At 42.8% G+C, this 17,855-nt stretch overlaps 1 protein-coding gene across 7 annotated transcripts in view; it reads left to right on the top strand.

Moving 5' to 3' along the window:
* The window catches only part of sema4d (sema domain, immunoglobulin domain (Ig), transmembrane domain (TM) and short cytoplasmic domain, (semaphorin) 4D), a 140,491-nt gene that overhangs the window by 109,193 nt on the left and 13,443 nt on the right, over positions 1 to 17,855 (top strand). For all 7 annotated transcript variants that reach the window (XM_047017271.1, XM_047017266.1, XM_047017267.1 and 4 more), the window contains 2 exons: positions 16,665 to 16,810; positions 16,976 to 17,038. In XM_047017271.1, the coding sequence (XP_046873227.1) occupies positions 16,665 to 16,810; positions 16,976 to 17,038 (209 nt within the window). The remainder of the gene's footprint in view (positions 1 to 16,664; positions 16,811 to 16,975; positions 17,039 to 17,855) is intronic.

Here is a 17,855-nt window from a genome sequence, read left to right as displayed (position 1 = left end):
ACCTTTCCCACTTCCGATCCATTGATGAATAGGGGTGCATGCTCCTCCTCCTGCCGCCTCCTATGGTCCACAATCATCTCCTTGGTCTTGCTGATGTTAAGAGAGAGGTTGTTGTCCTGACACCATGATGTCAGGGTGTCAACCTCCTCTCTGTTGGCTGACTCGTCACTCTCAGAGATGAGGCCCACGATGGTTGTGTCGTCAGCAAACTTAACGAGGAGGTTGGAGCTGTGCGTTGCCACACAGTCGTGGGTGAACAAGGAGAATGAAAAAGTCACTGTAATACATTGTAATCTTACAGTATTTACACTTTGCAGTGGGAGAAGCCCTTATACAATATCCTACCTGTTGGTTTCTCGAAAAGTACGGACAATGGATGCCGCTGTGTCCTGGCTGAAATTTGACTGTACTCCTTCACCAGCCTCTCTGTATGATAGCCCGTGGTTTATGACATGGTCTATGATAGTAGCTCTCATTTCGTCAGTTACCCTGGGAGTCAGGTGGCTGAGCGGTTAGGGAATCGGGCTTGTAATCTAAAGGTCGCCAGTTCGATTCCCGGCTGAGCCAAATGACGTTGTGTCCTTGGGCAAGGCAATGTCCCTGTACTTACTGTAAGTTTCTCTGGATAAGAGCGTCTGCCAAATGACTAAATGTAAATGTAATGTAATGTACCCTAGCTCTGGCCCTTTTCTATGAGCGCCACCACGCATTCTACCTCCTCTTCCTTGCCCCTGTCCCACTCCTCTCACTTGTCCCACTCCTCTCCCTTGTCCTTGTACTTGTCTTCCTCTCCCTCTTGCTGGCATTTTTCTTCTTACTTTCATCTATATAGTTTTTTTTCCCCACAAGATCAGCCCAAAGAGGTCATGCGATTGAAATAATCTCAAAACCTGAGTGTGTTTCCTAGATAGGAACCAGCTGTGATTATTTGCATAACTTCAATCAGCCGTTTCTCAGTAGCAATTGAATAAAATACAGGGGATATATTTGTGTTTCAATTTACAATATGAACAGCTGTTCACTTTGACTTTAGCCAATAAATTAGGTTTTGAACATGATGTTATCTGTTCTCACATACAGTGTGAAAGCAATGGTAAATTGGGCAGTAAAAATCGATTGTTTTGGTCTTGGTTGAGCTTGTGTGTAAAATAAGTTAAAGCATTTTTAATTTGTGTTTACTCTATACATTTTGTGTCAAAGCAACAGGAAATGTGTTAATTGTTTAGCCAACACAGACGTATGTTGTGCTAACTGTGTCAAGAGTTTAGGAAACTCAACATGGCTCATCAAAAGCAACATGGCTGTAGCATAGGGTGACCACATATCCCACTTTGAGTTGTATCGCACAGCATTTTCACCCCTTGTCCCGCACGTCGCATATTGAAAATGCTGTGCGATACAATGCAAAGCGGGACAGGTGATCACCCTACTGTAGCAGCGAAGGAGAGGGCCATTTCTGGATGGGTCATTGCATACATTTGAATGCAGTAGCCAGTCCACACATTGAACATTTAACCACACTGTTTGTTAATAAGACAGGTCAAAAAGTGGTAGGATGTATAAAATAATGTTCACGTAGGTGCATCCACAGGTGCAAAGTGGTTTAAAATTAAATATAAAAACATACTATAAACAGGTAAGGCAAATTTTGCTTAGGTCTATAAGCTTGTGATTGTAGCCTACTTCACCTTGACTTTAATTATATTTGACATGATACACTTAAAAATCAGTTAGTGCTTTTTTCAACTTGTAGTAGCAGTAACCCCGAACAGAATGCTTTTCATCACAGGATGATGAAGAGATGTTGACTGCTGCAGCAGAGAGGGATGCAGAAAGGCCTACATGTATGGTAGCTACTGGTAGTTCTCTCTAGGGCTGTCCCCGACTAAGATTTTCTTTAGTCGACCAAAACTCGACAAAAACGTCTGAAAATCAACTAATCGATCTTTGAAACGAAAAAAAAAGAAAACGTACAAAATGTACGTAGGTTTTGCGATCTGACTCAATGGCTGCTGGACATTGCAGATTCAGCCTACTAATAATAAGACTCGTATCACCAGTCCTGTTGTAACCGAATGCCGATGGTATTTAGTATCTCTTTCAATGTACTACAAATTAAAAATGTTGTTTGTTTAACATGCAAATCATCAGAGCGCGCTTATCACTGCCTGAAAACTTGCAGCATGCGAACTTACGTAGAAGTTGAGTGGGGAACGTTGCAACAGAGAAAGATTTTGTCTTGGCCGGAGAAGTTAATATTGGATGAGGTCTGCCCGGAGTTCCTTAAGGCTCTAGATGTTGTAGGGCTTGGTTGGTCTTGGTTGACACGACTCTACAACATTGCGTGGACATCGGGGACAGTGCCTCTGGACTGGCAGACCGGGGTGGTGGTTCCCCTCTTTAAAAAGGGGGACCAGAGGGTGTGCTCCAACTTTAGGGGGATCACACTCCTCAGCCTCCCGGGGAAAGTCTATTCAGGGGTCCTGGAAAGGAGGGTCCATCGGATTGTCGAACCTCGGATTCAGGAGGAGCAATGTGGTTTTCGTCCTGGCCGTGGAACAGTGGATCAGCTCTATACCCTCCGCAGAGTCCTGGAGGGTACATGGGAGTTCGCCCAACCAGTCTACACGTTTTGTGGATTTGGAAAAGGCTCATGTGGGGGGTACGGGGTACCGCATTCCCTGATCGGGGCTATCCGGTCCCTGTACGACCGGTGCCAGAGTTTGGTCCGCATTGCCGGTAGTAAGTCAAACTTGGTTCCGGTGAGGGTTGGACTCCGCCAGGGCTGCCCTGTGTCACCGATTCTGTTCATTACTTATATGGACGGAATTTCTAGGCGCAGCCAGGGCATTGAGGGGGTCCGGTTTGGTGACCTCAGGATCGGGTCGCTGCTTTTTGCAGATGATGTGGTCCTGTTGGCTTCATCAGGCCGCGACTTTCAGCTCTCATTGGAGCGGTTCGCAACCGAATGTGAAGCGGCTGGGATGCGAATCAGCACCTCCAAATCTGAGGCCATGGTTATCAACCGGAAAAGGGTGGAGTGCCATCTCCGGGTCGGGGAGGAAATCTTGACCCAAGCGGAGAAGTTCAAGTATCTCGGGGTCTTGTTCACGAGTGAGGGAAGAATGGAGCACGAGTTCGACAGGCGGATCGGTGCGGCGTCCGCAGTGATGCGGGATCTGCATCGGTCCGTCGTGGTGAACAAGGAGCTGAGTCGTAAAGGCGAAGCTCTCTATTTACCAGTCAATCTACGTTCCTACCCTCACCTATGGTCACGAACTATGGGTAGTGACCGAAAGAACGATATTGCGAATACAAGCAGCCGAAATTAGCTTTCTCCGCAGGGAGTCCGGGCTCTCCCTTAGAGATAGGGTGAGATGCTCGGTCATCCGGGAGGGGCTTAGAGTAGAACCGCTGCTCCTCCGCGTCGAAAGGAGCCAGCTGAGGTGGCTCGGGCATCTGATCAGGATACCTCCTGGATGCCTCCCTGGTGAGGTATTCTGGGCATGTCCCACTGGGAAGAGGCCCGGGGAAGACCCAGGACACGCTGGAGGGACTATGTCTCTCGGCTGGCCTGGGAACGCCTCGGGGTCCCCCAGGAAGAGCTGGTGGAAGTGGCCGGGGAGAGGGAAGTCTGGGCCTCCCTGCTTAGGTTGCTGTCCCTGCGACCCGACCCCCGGATAAGCGGTAGATGACTAGACGAGACGAGATACGTCAAAATATATTTGACCAATAATTTATTAAAGGAAATATGGATAGAATGAACAAGTTAGACTATTTATGCGTCGACTACTGCTGTAAATAAAGTATCTATAGACTAATATAAATATAATATAGCCTAGACTCAGGCCGGCAAATGCAGTGTAGCGTAACTGTTGATCTCATTTTGATTAGTTACCTAAGAAGTAGGCTAGCGCTCACTTTTTAAAAACATTACTGAGTAGCAACAAGACCTATGACTAAAGTTGATACCTCCAATTTATTGGACTCCCTCCTGAAATTGGTTATCTCTTATTTGGACATAAGTCATCATAGCTAGCTCTAGCATATTTTTTTTTTTTTAATTGACCGCTTCGAGGTTTATTTTTAATGCAATTTCGTCCTACATTCGAATTTACGTTTTAATAAGTGCTTTCTTTTTTGTATTCGTGTATAAGCACAATATTTTCCTCCTCTGACCAATTTGCCTTTCTTGCCTTTTCGTAGGTCTATAAACTAGCTACTAGCTAGCTCTGGCTACGAAGGTGATGCACTAGCGATACAACTAAACAATGCGGTCTCCGTGGAAACGGTCGAATTTTACTGCTGTGAAATCACGTTCAATGTAATAAATCTCTTAACGTTTCATCTTAGCTAAGGAAACCATTTAAGGGATTCTGTGCAACCCCCTTCAGTAAATCCCTTAGCTAAGGAGAAGTTTACCCTTAAGTGTCATACTTAAGGAAAAAACTTAAGGTGTTTTGTGCAACCTGCCCCAGGGTATCCCGCAGCACTTTTCAGTTAAGTTGGCCGCCTAAGTAACACACGCCTGCCGCCTCAAGTACGGCGTCAAAAAAAGAAAAAACTAAATATAGCGATATCCGCAGTTGTCCTGTTTTCCCCCTTACATTCCAAACCGTGACCAACGCCAGTCTCCCTGCTCTGCAGAACGCATTGGAGGAAAAACCTTTTGCCCCCCCCGGCAAACCCCACCCTACCACCTTAACTAACACATTTTCTGCGGGAAACCCTGCAAAGACTATGAACTATGTTATACTGAATTGTGGAGTTAGACAGTTTAACAGTTTTTCAATGTCCTCTGAATTTGATTCTGGCTCTGGAGGCTCAAACTGGGTTGTGTAAATCCAATCTGTGACAAACTCAGAACACATATTTTATTGTACCTTTACAGGGACTTTAAAGTTCTGGCAAGCTATGTTGTTTGTTCAAATTCCCATCACAAACAGAGAGACAAATTGTGGCTTGGAGACGCGTTGTCTCAAGCAAACCCTTTGAAGCTTCCTTCCGTTAACACTGCAGCGATGCAAATCGCTTGCCATCGCTCGCCTTCCCACAGTGCACTAGGCTTGGGGGTGTGTCAGACAGATTCATGCAGAGTTGTAGTTCTCTAAAGTCACGGTTGTAGTTCATATAACGTCATGGCAAAGTGTAGACTTGGGTTTACGTACTCGCAATATCGATCAAAATACAACTTGTAGCATACACATTTTTTTATAGACATACACATTGACATGTGTAAAAAGTTTTGTTATATTACTTGAAGTCTCTGCCAATCTGTCAACACGACTACGGAGTTCCAGCCGGGCTAGCTAGCTAGTTACCACAGAACGAAGTTAAGTAATGTGACAAGACTGAATTTGAAAGTACAAAAAACCCACCAGGAGCACCGACAACGTCGGCAACCCTGCGCCAGGCCTTATTATTTTTTATTAATGTCACTGTTACGATAAACAATTGCTCCTCATTTGCATAAAGTTGAGAACATCTCGAATCGCTTGGATCGAGTTGTGTTGCTACCCACAATGCACCACGCAAGCGATTCGCCTGGCTCCATTGAAAATTAATGGAAAGCATGTTGTCGCGTTGCTCGCGTCGCTGCAGTGTAAATGCACCGTTAAGTCTTCAGAATGGGACGTTGTTACTGACACGTAATGGTCGCTAGATGGCACTTCTTGCATGGAGCAAAGGCACGGTCGGAAAATGAACGTGCCTTTGTTAATCAGTCATTTATATCCGTGTTGTTTGACGGTAATTATTTACTCACAGAGTTTGTTGTCTAGCCCTTCAGTCATTTTAGCAAAATTTGATTTATTCCCTAAAGGATGGTTAGACTGCATTTGGTCTATAGTAGCCCGACATTATCAAAATGTTATAGTCAGCTGATAAGATTGCGTTGTTGTCCCCAATCAAAACTATCACAGGGACTTGTAATATGTTTGGAAATTCTAGGCTTGCTTGATATGCCTATTCAATTGAACAATTTTCAGATTGACAAGACAGGCAGTTTATCCTATAATAGTGGATAATATACTGGTTGAGAATGTGTATTTTGGTTTTATGTAGGCTAGTAACATTGGGACTCCAGTTTAAAGTGTGGACGGCAGGTTAATCAAGGGCAGTAGCGCACATAAAACCCCATATCCCCAAAAGTTGTGACGCTGTGCAAAATGTAAATATAAACAGAATGCAATGAAGTGCAAATCTCAGAAACTCATTCACAATAGATTAGTAAATAGTAAATGTACCATTTTATGGAAAGAATATGGTAATTTGGAATTTGATGGCCGTGACACGTCTCAAAAAAATTGGGACTGGTGCAATAAAAGGCTGGAAAAAGTAAGTTACTAAAAATAAACAGCTGGAGGAACATACGCAACTAACTAGGTTAGTAACAGGGTTGAATATGTAAAGAGGGTATGTAAAGAGTATCTTAGAGAGGCAGAGTCTCTCAGAAGTAAAGATGGGCAGAGGTTCACCAATCTGCAGAAACCTGCATCTACATATTGTGGAACCATTTCAGAATACTGTTCTTTAACGTAGAATTGTGAAGACTATAAAAATATTCTGAATGCCTGTGATCTTCAGGCACTGATCTTTTTCAGGGAAAGCCTAGCATTTTTCAGGAAGACAATGTTAAACCATACCCTGCATCTGTTATAACTGCATGGCTTCGTAATAGAAGAGTCCGGGTGCTGAGCTGGCCTGCCTGCAGTCCAGACCATTCACCAGTTAAAAACATTTGATGGATCATGAAACAAAAAATATGACAAAGAATACCCAGGACAGCAAGCAGCAAGAATCCTGTATCAGACACAAAAGGGACCACATTCCTCTCCCACAAATTCAGCAACTGGTCTCCTCAGTACCCAGACATACAGACTGTTGTTAAAAGAAGAGGAAATGTTACACAGTGGTAAACATGGCCTTGTCCCAACTTTTTTGAGACTTGTTGCTGCCATCAAATTCTAAATTACTAACATTTTTCTTAAAGGGGCGATTGACTGGGTTTTTTGGGTAATTCACACTGTTCCTTAAGGTCTCCGAATAGGGTATGTATTATTGGTTGGGTTGAAAATGGCCCGGGTGCTGTTCTATGCCCCCTGATAAATCCTCTGAAATGTTCCCGGGAAAAAACACTAGCTTTTCTCCTTTTATGGTATGCTCATTAATATTTAGATAAGATGCGCGCTGATTGGTTGGTTTTCAATGAGTGAAGCTGGGGATCAAAAACGCGACACGGCCACCAGCAGCACTCGCTGAAACATTGAAGTTGGAGACTTGAAACAAAAACGCGCAAATAAATCTATTGTGTCTACACAACACTGTTTTCAACAGATTGACTACATATCATTTGGAATGATAACATTACTTGTTTCCACTTCTGTTGTTGAAGCAAACTGGATTGACTTAGGTGGGTAGAACGTTAGGCTACAGCTTAGCAACCAAACCATATCGTGATTCTACTCGGCTTCAGTTCAATCAACGCCCCATTGCCAATAAACTAGGCTAAATTATCACACATTCTACATTTACATTTACATTTAGTCATTTAGCAGACGCTCTTATCCAGAGCGACTTACAGTAAGTACAGGGACATTCCCCCGAGGCAAGTAGGTTGAAGTGCCTTGCCCAACGACACAACGTAATTTGGCACGGCGGGGAATCAATCCGGCAACCTTCTGATTACTAGCCCGACTCCCTCACCGCTCAGCCATCTGACTCCCTCTACCTATGCTCACATTCTACCTATGCTCTTGCGTTAGCAAGCTAAACTTGTTTACATGCCTACAGTCTAGGTGTTACCAGAGCCATAGAAAAAGTGTCTATGGCTCTGGGTGTTACTAGTAACATTTACTAGCAATGCTAACGTATCCTGTATCTAGCACCTGCCTTTCTCCAGTTCTTTCAATTAGATTATCTAGACAGGCGTTAGCAATAAGCCAGACTGCTGTTCGTTTTCTGGCAATTTTTTCGGAAGCTTCCCTTCTAATGCCGTCTACAGCTAGTCTAGCTAAAGTCATTTGATGTGTGTAGAAACGTATTTAGCATTCTACCTGGTATGCTTTATACAAACGTTAGCATTGCTAATAACTGTTAGCACAACATCATACTGTCCTTATAGCTTGCGGTTGCAATGAGCATACGGTCGGAACAGCACCTCTTTCCAGGTTCAGCTTCCTAGCAAATCCTGCTTGAAATTGTCCAAGGTTGTCAAAACTGTCTTGGGTGAAATGTTCAGAGCAAATGAATGATTGAGTGTCGAACTTCGCCAGGATCTTCTCATAGACAACAGCAGCCATGCCTGACGAATGTTTGGCTCCTTGGGAAGACTGTGAGTGTTAGCCTTCCCTGTACAGCCTGGAACACAGCATTTACTACCGTGGTCCATTTTCAATATTCTTGTTATAATCCAAAATGTTCTTCTTTGTAATTCCTTAAAAGTAGCCTACACAGAGCTACTAGTATCAGAGATAGACGCTACCTCGGGCTGGTCTGGATGTACATTTTGGGGCGTGACAAAGATACAGACCAGAGCCAAAAAGGGCGGTCCCCCGTCCTACGTCACACCGGTGGCTTTGTTGAAAAGCTAGCGTTTTACAGCCAAATTTTTTCTTTTAGAGATTTGCATAGGAAAGAGTTGTCAATGGACTTTGATATTCACTGTATGTTCATTTTACCCACCGAACTGTCGTTATTCAACTATGACAAGGTAAAATCAGTTTAGCTATCAATCTCCCCTTTAAAATGGTACATTTCATAAGTTTAATTTTTTTTTGTTTTCTATGTTCTGTACTGAATAACGGGTTCATGAGCTTTGCAAATCATTAAATTCAGTTTTTTATTTTGTTTGACACAACGTCCCATCTTTTCTGGAATAGGGGTTGTAAAACGAAAGTTGTATTGGAGAAATCAAGTAGGCGGCCTATCTACTACAACTAGCCTGACAGATCATTTAGAATACCCGTAGTTTTTATTCCCTTTACATCTATGGACTAAATAGAATAAGGCTAATCTCGGGGATTGCATTGAGTACATGATTTCCTTTTTTTTTTTGCTAGTAAACCGTGAATGCATCTTTCAGGTGCGATTTGAAAGGTGCAATATCCCATACCCACTTCTAATGATTGATTGCGTAGTGAACCAGTGGATTTGATCTCAACCTTTCCTTTCAATGGTGTTTAGATTACTCAAATCCAATTCCCCAACATTCCAAGCATTCCATTTTGATAGGCCTACTTACAGCTCAAGAATACATTTCATTGGGTGTGCCTTGCATTCGGCAGGGGCACAACCATTGTTATCTCACATATATATTATTTTTATTATTATTATTATTTATTTATTTTCCCACCCCTAAAACTTTGTCAATATTTGGACTACATAGACAACCTCGGTGTCAAAAGTTTCGTCTTGGTAGCGATTGAGTTGCTTGTATTGGGATTTACGTTCCGTTGCACAGTTAAGGAGGTTACAACGTTTTTGTGGCGTCAAAGTGCCTTTAGTCGACGAAGGGTAATCTGTACTAGCTACGTCACCACAACGACGCATGAAAACAACGTGATAGAGACGTTCTAGCACGCAAATTGGAGCTTGGATTATGAGTGAAAAATACCACCCCCAGAAAATCCCAACCATTTGGCTTTGTTGAGAAAGCGATTTCGAGTGGAACTGCAATCTCGGATGTTTGATTTAGGTCGTCAAAGTTTTTGTAATTTGAGCGAGTGCGGGTCGCCCGTGAGACCGCTTAGTCTTTTAGGCGGCAGCCAAGCTAGAAAGCGTCATAGTAGTATTTTCGTAGCTAATTTTATAGAAAGAGGGACCTTTTATGACGATATGATTATTGTGAAGACAGCCAGGTGGTGAGATTTTAATGTAGGTAGCTGTAAAAACGTTGATTTGTTTGCTACGTGAGAGCCCCGTCAGCCTCCATTGACGATTGCGGCAGCAACAACAGTGTTGTCGATCTGCGTCTGATGAGTCTTTTCTTAATTTCGTACCAGGGTCAATTCTAAATCCAAATGGAGAGCAGTGTTTTAAAGACATGGCGATTGTGAAGACAGCCAGCAGGGTCAGCATATTTTTGTTATTTGTGTAAAACTTGGAAAAGTGAGACCGCGTCTTGTTTTGACGTTAGCCTCCGAGTCATAAACTCGGCTCGCCCTCTGGCAGTGTGTAGTAGTACATTTTTACATTTAGTCATTTTGGCAGACGCTCTTATCCAGAGCGACTTACAGTAAGTACAGGGACATTCCCCCCGAGGCAAGTAGGGTGAAGTGCCTTGCCCAAGGACACAACGTCATTTGGCACAGTGGGGAATCGATCCGGCAACCTTCTGAGTACTAGCCCGACTCCCTCACCGCTCAGCCATCTGACTCCTAGTAGGCTACAGTCATGGGCGTCACCGCAATGTAACTTGGGGGGGGTCCCCCCAAAAAAGTCATTTGGACCCCTCCACATTTGCGAACAAAATATTAGTTCAGTCAAGACACTCACGTGATTGACTTCACCATTTATTCATACGCATGACAAATGGTTTAACATTGGCGGAATGGATGTACATGGGGAAGCGCTCCCTGCCTTCACTGCAGCATGCATGACATGAGGCAGGGAGCAACAAGTTAAATCCCCCACGGGGAGAACAGATAAACCAAATGGGGGAGAAGGGGATGGTGGTGGGTGGCAGCAGCGCAGAATACAAGGGTAATCGAGGACGTGTGTGAAGTCAAACTGAAGTGGAGACAATTGGTAGTCAAACTGAAGCGGAGACAATTGGTAGTCAAACAATTAGTGAGACAATTAGTAAAGTGGGCGGAGACAAAATGCGCCCGGGGCTTTAAAAAGGAGACGTCGGGAGCAAACATTAGTTGACGAACGGCATGAGTCGAGAGGAAGAGAGAGACTAGTCTGCTGGTCGCCAGCAAGAGATGCCCTACGAATGCCCGAATGACAGCCGGTAAGGAAACTAAACTCTGAAACCACCTCGCTGATGTAGCCACATAGTTGGCAGACGATCAACTGACGTCACTGAACCCTGTGTTGCCGGGGAAATTTGTCCGCTTACCGCTGTTTAAGGAACGAGTGTTTGGTACATTTTAAGAGTACTAAGATGAGAGACTCTGAAATGATTTTGATGCTCTTGACCTATGGTGTTAGTGTAATTAACTGTTTAAATGTTATATTGGGTTTAAAAACGGGAAAAATCTTATAAACATTTGTATTTATATGTGTGTTTGTGTTAAAAGGTTTTTCACCTGAACTGAACTGAACCGAACTGAAAACCAAATAAAAACTAAAAAGGAGAAAAAGGAAATGATGAGTGGAATCCAGTCCTTTATTTCGGGGTAGAGGCATCAGATCCCTTTCAAGTGGGGTGGCACGAAACATCAGGAGGAACTTGACAACGTGTGTGCGTGCATGTGTGCAACTTTATAGCGCAGCCTATCAAGCTTACGCCTATGGGCTGAGAGCACGGCGATGGGTGATATGGCGCGCGCTGCCCGAGTTCCATGCCTGAACTAGCTCCGCCCAATGGATGTACATGGGGAAGCGCTCCCTGCCTTCACTGCAGCATGCATGACATGAGGCAGGGAGCAACAAGTTAAATCCCCAAAACACCGACACTCCGCCAGTCTATACTATGTGTAGAGCGGAGTGTCGCGCCTCCTGAGCCTGAAAAAAACCCTTTATTTCAGAATTGTCTTCCAATTTAAATAAGGTTGCTCAACTTGTAATTTTGGCAATTTTCAGAATTTTATTGCTACATGTTAGTCTGTAACATGAAGGCAAAACTGATTCACCCATTAAAACCATATATCCTCTGAAAGCTTATACCCTCAGGATGTTATCTAATGAGACAAGAGACACGTCCATCTCTCCATATTAGTATGCTGCCCATGCATAATACATTCGGTATTGGATTGGTAAATAGAGTAGCTATATGGCTGATACTTTTTTGGGCTGTGCCATTTAGGGAAACTGATTCAACCACCTAAACCATGTATTTTCTGAAAGCTTACACCCTAAGGATGTGATCTGTGGAAAAGACTACAGGTTTGAACACACATTTGACAATTTCTGAACTGTCCAGTCATGCTTTAGGGAGATGCTAATTTTTTATGTAGCCTACATAATTATTAGGCTACTAAACCTATACCAATTGTGAATTTTACATGCTGATAACATGATTTACATCTCAGAAAATCTTCATATGAAAAATCTACATTAAGCTTATTATTATCAATATGAAAGAATGCGCAATGCATCTCCATGTCTCCTGATATAGGTGGTAGAGATTGAGAGTGAGTCAGAGGCAGGGGCAGCATGCAGGGGCGGTGGAGACAGCTCTGTTGCTGAGGTGAGTGCTGAAAGGTGACAGGTAGTTGAAGATGTCCCATTGCTTATTGGGAAGTTTAGTTTTCAAAATATTTTAATGTCCAGCCCCTCAGTATATGTATAACAACTATGGTAAATAGTTGGGGTAAATACACCAGAATGCGGGAAATTGCATCTACATCTTAAAAAAAATTCTAGGGAAGAAACCCCCAGACCCCCCGCATAATGTGTCCCCCCCACTCTCAAAATGCTGCTGACGCCCATGGCTACAGTACTGTCTTTAATGCCACAGCTGTGGCTAAACTTTATTATGTCTTATTACACGGCTGTTCTTTAATGCTGTAGAATGTTCCATTCACTTGAATGGGGCTTCCCAACATGAAAATGCTTCTCATATTGACCGTTGCTATGCACATTTGACCGCTGTCAAGGGAAGTAGCCTTTTTGCCTCGGATTCACGTCTTTCGTAGCACTCCGCAAGTAGTCCGGTAACTTTTCAACCCCAGCGTACTCTGTTGCTCAGCGACGTCAGCTGATTTGAAGCCTTAAGAATGTTCAAAGTCTATGAAGTTCAACGTCTTTGGCGAACGATTTCTCTGCTGATCAACAATACGAATGGTAACAAATACATGTAAAAAGACACACTGTGTTAAGTTATTTTTGTTGGCAAGTAGCCGTGTAATAAGCGGGATAATGCATAGAACGCCGGTCATTATTGGGAAAATAAGCCCCTTCAGGGCGAAACAAAACCCCTCCGCTTCGCATCGCGGTGCTGTTCGCCCTATTGGGGCTTATTTTCCTGATAATGATCGGCGTTCTATACATTATCCCTTACAAAAGAAACATTCTCATTTCCGGCGCTTTCAAACAATCAGTGAAGTGTGGATAGCAACGGCAGCTAGCTTGCCTCTAGCAAACTGCCTTTGAACTAGCCATGTCCCCCTAAATTAATATCGAACTTATATACGTTTTGGGGGGCTTTTTCAGTTAGCAGGTGGTATTATTTGAATCCCAATTCCATCTGAAATACTGCCAGTGACAACGTTGTTACAGTAGCTTGTTTCAAAGGGGGTTCCTTGTTTCAAAGGGTGTTCTTAATGAATTATGCAATATGAGTAGGCTAAATGCTTGAAAATATCACTAGAGGGGAAAACAGACCCACCTGCAGCCGACGCAAGCAAGCACACCCTACAATTTCCCCAGAAATTGTACCCTCTCTAGTTTAGCTTATTGTTACGTTCACGCACTCTTTGTACCAAATATGGGCATGCATTGCAGCCAGATGTAAGAGGTTGTTAAATGAACATTTACTAATTTATACCTCTCGATATTTCAAAAATGCTATTGCAAGATATTTTATTGAGTGGGCTGTTAAAATGTTAAGCAGGAATTAGAAAAGCGGGACTTTGATTGTGAAGGAGGAAGTCGTGTGCGAAGAGAGCGGAGACCAAGTGTGGCCAGCCGAATCGAGGAGTCACGGAGCCCTGTCCGTGTCTCTAACTATTATAAACTAGAGAGGGTACAATTTCTGGGGAAATTGTAGGGTGTGCTTGCTTGCATTGTTAGTACCATCTGCTAACTGAAAAATATGCCCCCATAAACGTAAATAAGCTTGACATTTATTTAGGGGAAAATCCCTCATTCATAAAAAGCTCAGTGGTAGCGATCATTGTCAGTAACAACGCAAAAAAGCCCTCTGTGGAGAAGCTGCCCTGGTAAATTGTACTACTACAGTACAGTACTAGACTGTGTTCGTCTCGGTAGCGATTGCGTTGGTTGAATTTGATTTGACGTTCCGTTGTACGGTTTAGGCTGAAATGCATTATTTTCATGAACAGATTGACAAGTTTAGACTGTGGCAATGGAGTTTAGGTTATAAGTCAGTAGTCAGATAGTTTCACCTATTGAAAGACTTGATTTAAGTAAGGGTAGTGTCGATTATGTGCCGCCGTTTGACTTCCTGTAAACAGCTGTGCCTGTACTGTACTACAGTCTGTAGAGATGTTTTTGTTAGCTACTAGACTAGGCTACAGCATTGCAGTGAGCTACACTGGTTTGAAACCACAGGTAATGATAATTTCACCCACACATCGTTTACTTGTAATTTAATGTCATAATAAATCCCACAACAAAAATGTATTTGTGAGTAATGTTTATTTTAACGATTGAAAATAGACCGCTGTAGTGTTGCCCGGGCAACAGAGGCTAATGTCCATCCATCCATCCATCATCTGCCGCTTGTCCGGGGATCGGGTCGCGGGGGCAGCGACCTAAGCAGGGAGGCCCAGACTTCCCTCTCCCCGGCCACTTCCACCAGCTCTTCCTGGGGGACCCCGAGGCGTTCCCAGGCCAGCCGAGAGACATAGTCCCTCCAGCGTGTCCTGGGTCTTCCCCGGGGCTTCTTCCCAGTGGGAAGAGGCCCCGGCTAAGAGAGAGGCTAATGTTATGATGCTAATGCTTCAGTGAAATAGTAGACTACTGTTTCCGAAAGTAAATGTAACTACTTCCTTATAACAGCTTATATTGTACATTAAACTTCACAATTGTGTTCATGTCACAAAGTAAAATGAGTAAATAGTTATCACCCTGGCATCTTTGCTTGAGGCTTTTCTGCAACTGCCTTGCAGTAAAGCAGTTAGCCTATCTATCTCCTAGAAGTTAACGAGCTGCTAAACTAATGTTCTGCTAGAGTTTGTCACGCAATATTTCGTGATGTTAGTGACGTCAGTAGTGTCAGTGACTGTGGCTAGCAAGTTAGCCACCGTTAGCTTCACTTTTGCCACAAAAACTTAATTAAAACCTAAACCGTGCAACAGAACATAATTCCCAATAGAACCAACGCAATTGTGAACAAGACGAACCTTTTGACATCAACGTTGTGTAGGTAGTCCAAATATTGACTGAGCCTTAAGGGCGCGAAAATAAACAATAATAATAATATAATATATGTGAGAGGTTGTGCTCTTGCCGAAGGCAGGCATATAAACCTTATAAACCTTTAAAAACCGATTGGTTACACTACGTTGTCCAATGATCAAAACAGCCCCCGCCCATACCGTCATCTCCTTTATTAGGCCTTATAAATGGTTTAGCCTACCATTTGCAAAATAGTTACAAACTATCCAAACTATTATATAAGTCAGATAATATGATTAGTTTTGCTCATGTGTGAATATGAAAAATGCATTTGTTAGTTATGTTTATCCACTTTACAAAACACATTTGCATTTTACAATTAAAATGATTGTTCCCGCTATGTCATGACAAAATGATTGCACTTACCAGTCAACACACAAACGCCCATGTGAAGCTAATGCACTTCATAGAATTCACTTACATTTTTGTCATCATTTTGCACATAATTATAGACTTTATATAAACTATAATTCTGCTGGACATTAATTATTATTATTTAGGCTATATAACCTTTGTCTGAAAGACAGACTTGTTCAAGGAGACCCTTGCGACATCTGCTGATAGAAAGGCAAATTACAACCTTGAAAGACAGAAAAGAAAAAGTATAAAATGCTGAATGCACAATTAAGCCAAAACGTTAGCAAAATAGCCTTAAATTAGCTTTCCCTGGTGTGATTTGGAAACATTTTAAATACAGGGTGATAAAACACACATATCTAGGAAAAATCAAGAAAGCAGGTTCCTGGAATTTGATTGAGTGCAAAGATACATTTTTCTTTCTCTTCACTGGCGCTTCTAGTGTTAAAAACATAATCATTATAAATTGTATTTACATTTTATATTTAAGGAAGATGGTTAGTCAATTCTAGACAGAGATGTTCAAAAAATAAGGTTACTGAGCTTTGGAGATCATGTGGGTGCCTCAATCTACAAGTTTAATTTCAAACAAAATAAAATATATTTCCTCTTCACGGTTAAGAGAGTTCATCAACACTTCATCAGTCAGAGCCCTCTCACCCTCATGTCTCAGCATAATGTAAGGCTGGGTGTCACCCCTGCTCCCACCTCTCATGTGCTGGAGTTCCTGGACGGAGTCTTTGCTTGATGGGTCTCACCTCATTGTGTGACTTACTGTTGCATTTGTAGGCATATATTGATAAGTAAGGGTCAAGATGTGGTCTGATTGGTTGTTCTACAGATAATAGTTGGGTATAATGGGAATTGTGGAGCATTGTTCTCTAGAACAGGGAGTCAGATGGCTGAGCGTTTAGGTTCTGCCAGATCTCATTCATCACACTGTCACTTTCTGAGATGGCATAGCCAGACTCACAGACTGCACACCAAAATATTCGAAGTAGAGAGGCATAGACTTCAAGCTCACGCACGCACCCTGAGGATGTGTTTTTTCCCCACAGAGGTCAATTTGATAGAGTTCTCTGAGCCTGGAGTTTTCAACTATTCCACCCTACTAATGAGCGAAGAAAAAGAGGTTCTCTACGTTGGGGCCAGGGAGGCTATCTTTGAGCTGAACATAAGAAACGTGTCCATCAGAAACAACAAGGTACTGTACAGTCATCCTGTTCAATGCTGACAGTCCCAACACGTGCATGCATTGTTTGCAGTACTAGAGCTAACGGAGGAGTGGATTGATATGAGGTACGTGAGCTTGAAAAGATTTCCTTGAATAGCACAGTGTTCATTTATTGCTTTTGTAATCACGGTGCAGGTTCAATGGACAGTTCCACAAACCCCAATGATGATGTGCATGGCAAAAGGAAAATCAAAAGAGGTGCGTTTACTACAGTGCATCCGGAAAGTATTCACAGCACTTTATTTTTTCCACATGCTGTTATGTCTTATTCCAAAATTGACTTAATATTTTTTTTTCCCTACAAATTCTACACACCATACCCCATAATGATAATGTGAAATCATGTTAGCACATGAATGCTCCCCGTCCAACCTGATGGAGCTTTAGAGGTCCTGCTAAGAATAATGGGAGAAACTGCAAAAAAGAGATAGGGAACCTTGTTAGCCTGACGTTGTCATACTTATAATTCTAGTCAGAATATGAGTTTGAAAACTCTCCGTTGGGCTGTGACTCTTCGCTCAATTGGATAGACCTACAACCAATCAGAGCAACGTAATATGTTGTTTGTTGAAAATGAATTCAACCCCAGCGCTCTTTCGTGACGTTGTTGATTACGTTACTGTTGATCATCTGTCCATCATCGTATAAAGCCCGCCCTGGCAATTTCATTGGTCCGTCCCTATTCGGGTTTTCTGTAGTTGTCCCCAATACGAGACCCTCCAGACCCAACTTCCCGACCAAATTTTTTTGTGGGCGGGGAGAAGTTGGGCTGGCAGCCAGGCTAGAACCTTGTAGCATCATGCTCAAAAAGCCTTGAGCCTGTCATTGCCACCAAAGGGAATTCAACAAAGTATTGAGCAAAGGCTGTGAATACTTATGTACATGTTATATTCTATTCTACATTTTTGCTAATCTATTAAAAATATTAAACAAACATTTTAACTTAGTCATTATGAGGGATTGTGTGTAGAATTGAGGGAAACAATGAATTGAATCAATTTTGGAATAAGGCTGT

This window comes from Hypomesus transpacificus, unplaced genomic scaffold (genome assembly GCF_021917145.1).
Source record: "Hypomesus transpacificus isolate Combined female unplaced genomic scaffold, fHypTra1 scaffold_51, whole genome shotgun sequence".
Taxonomy (NCBI): Eukaryota; Metazoa; Chordata; class Actinopteri; order Osmeriformes; family Osmeridae; genus Hypomesus; species Hypomesus transpacificus.
Note: the sequence above shows the minus strand (reverse complement) of the source record. Positions and strands in the feature narration are given on the sequence as shown.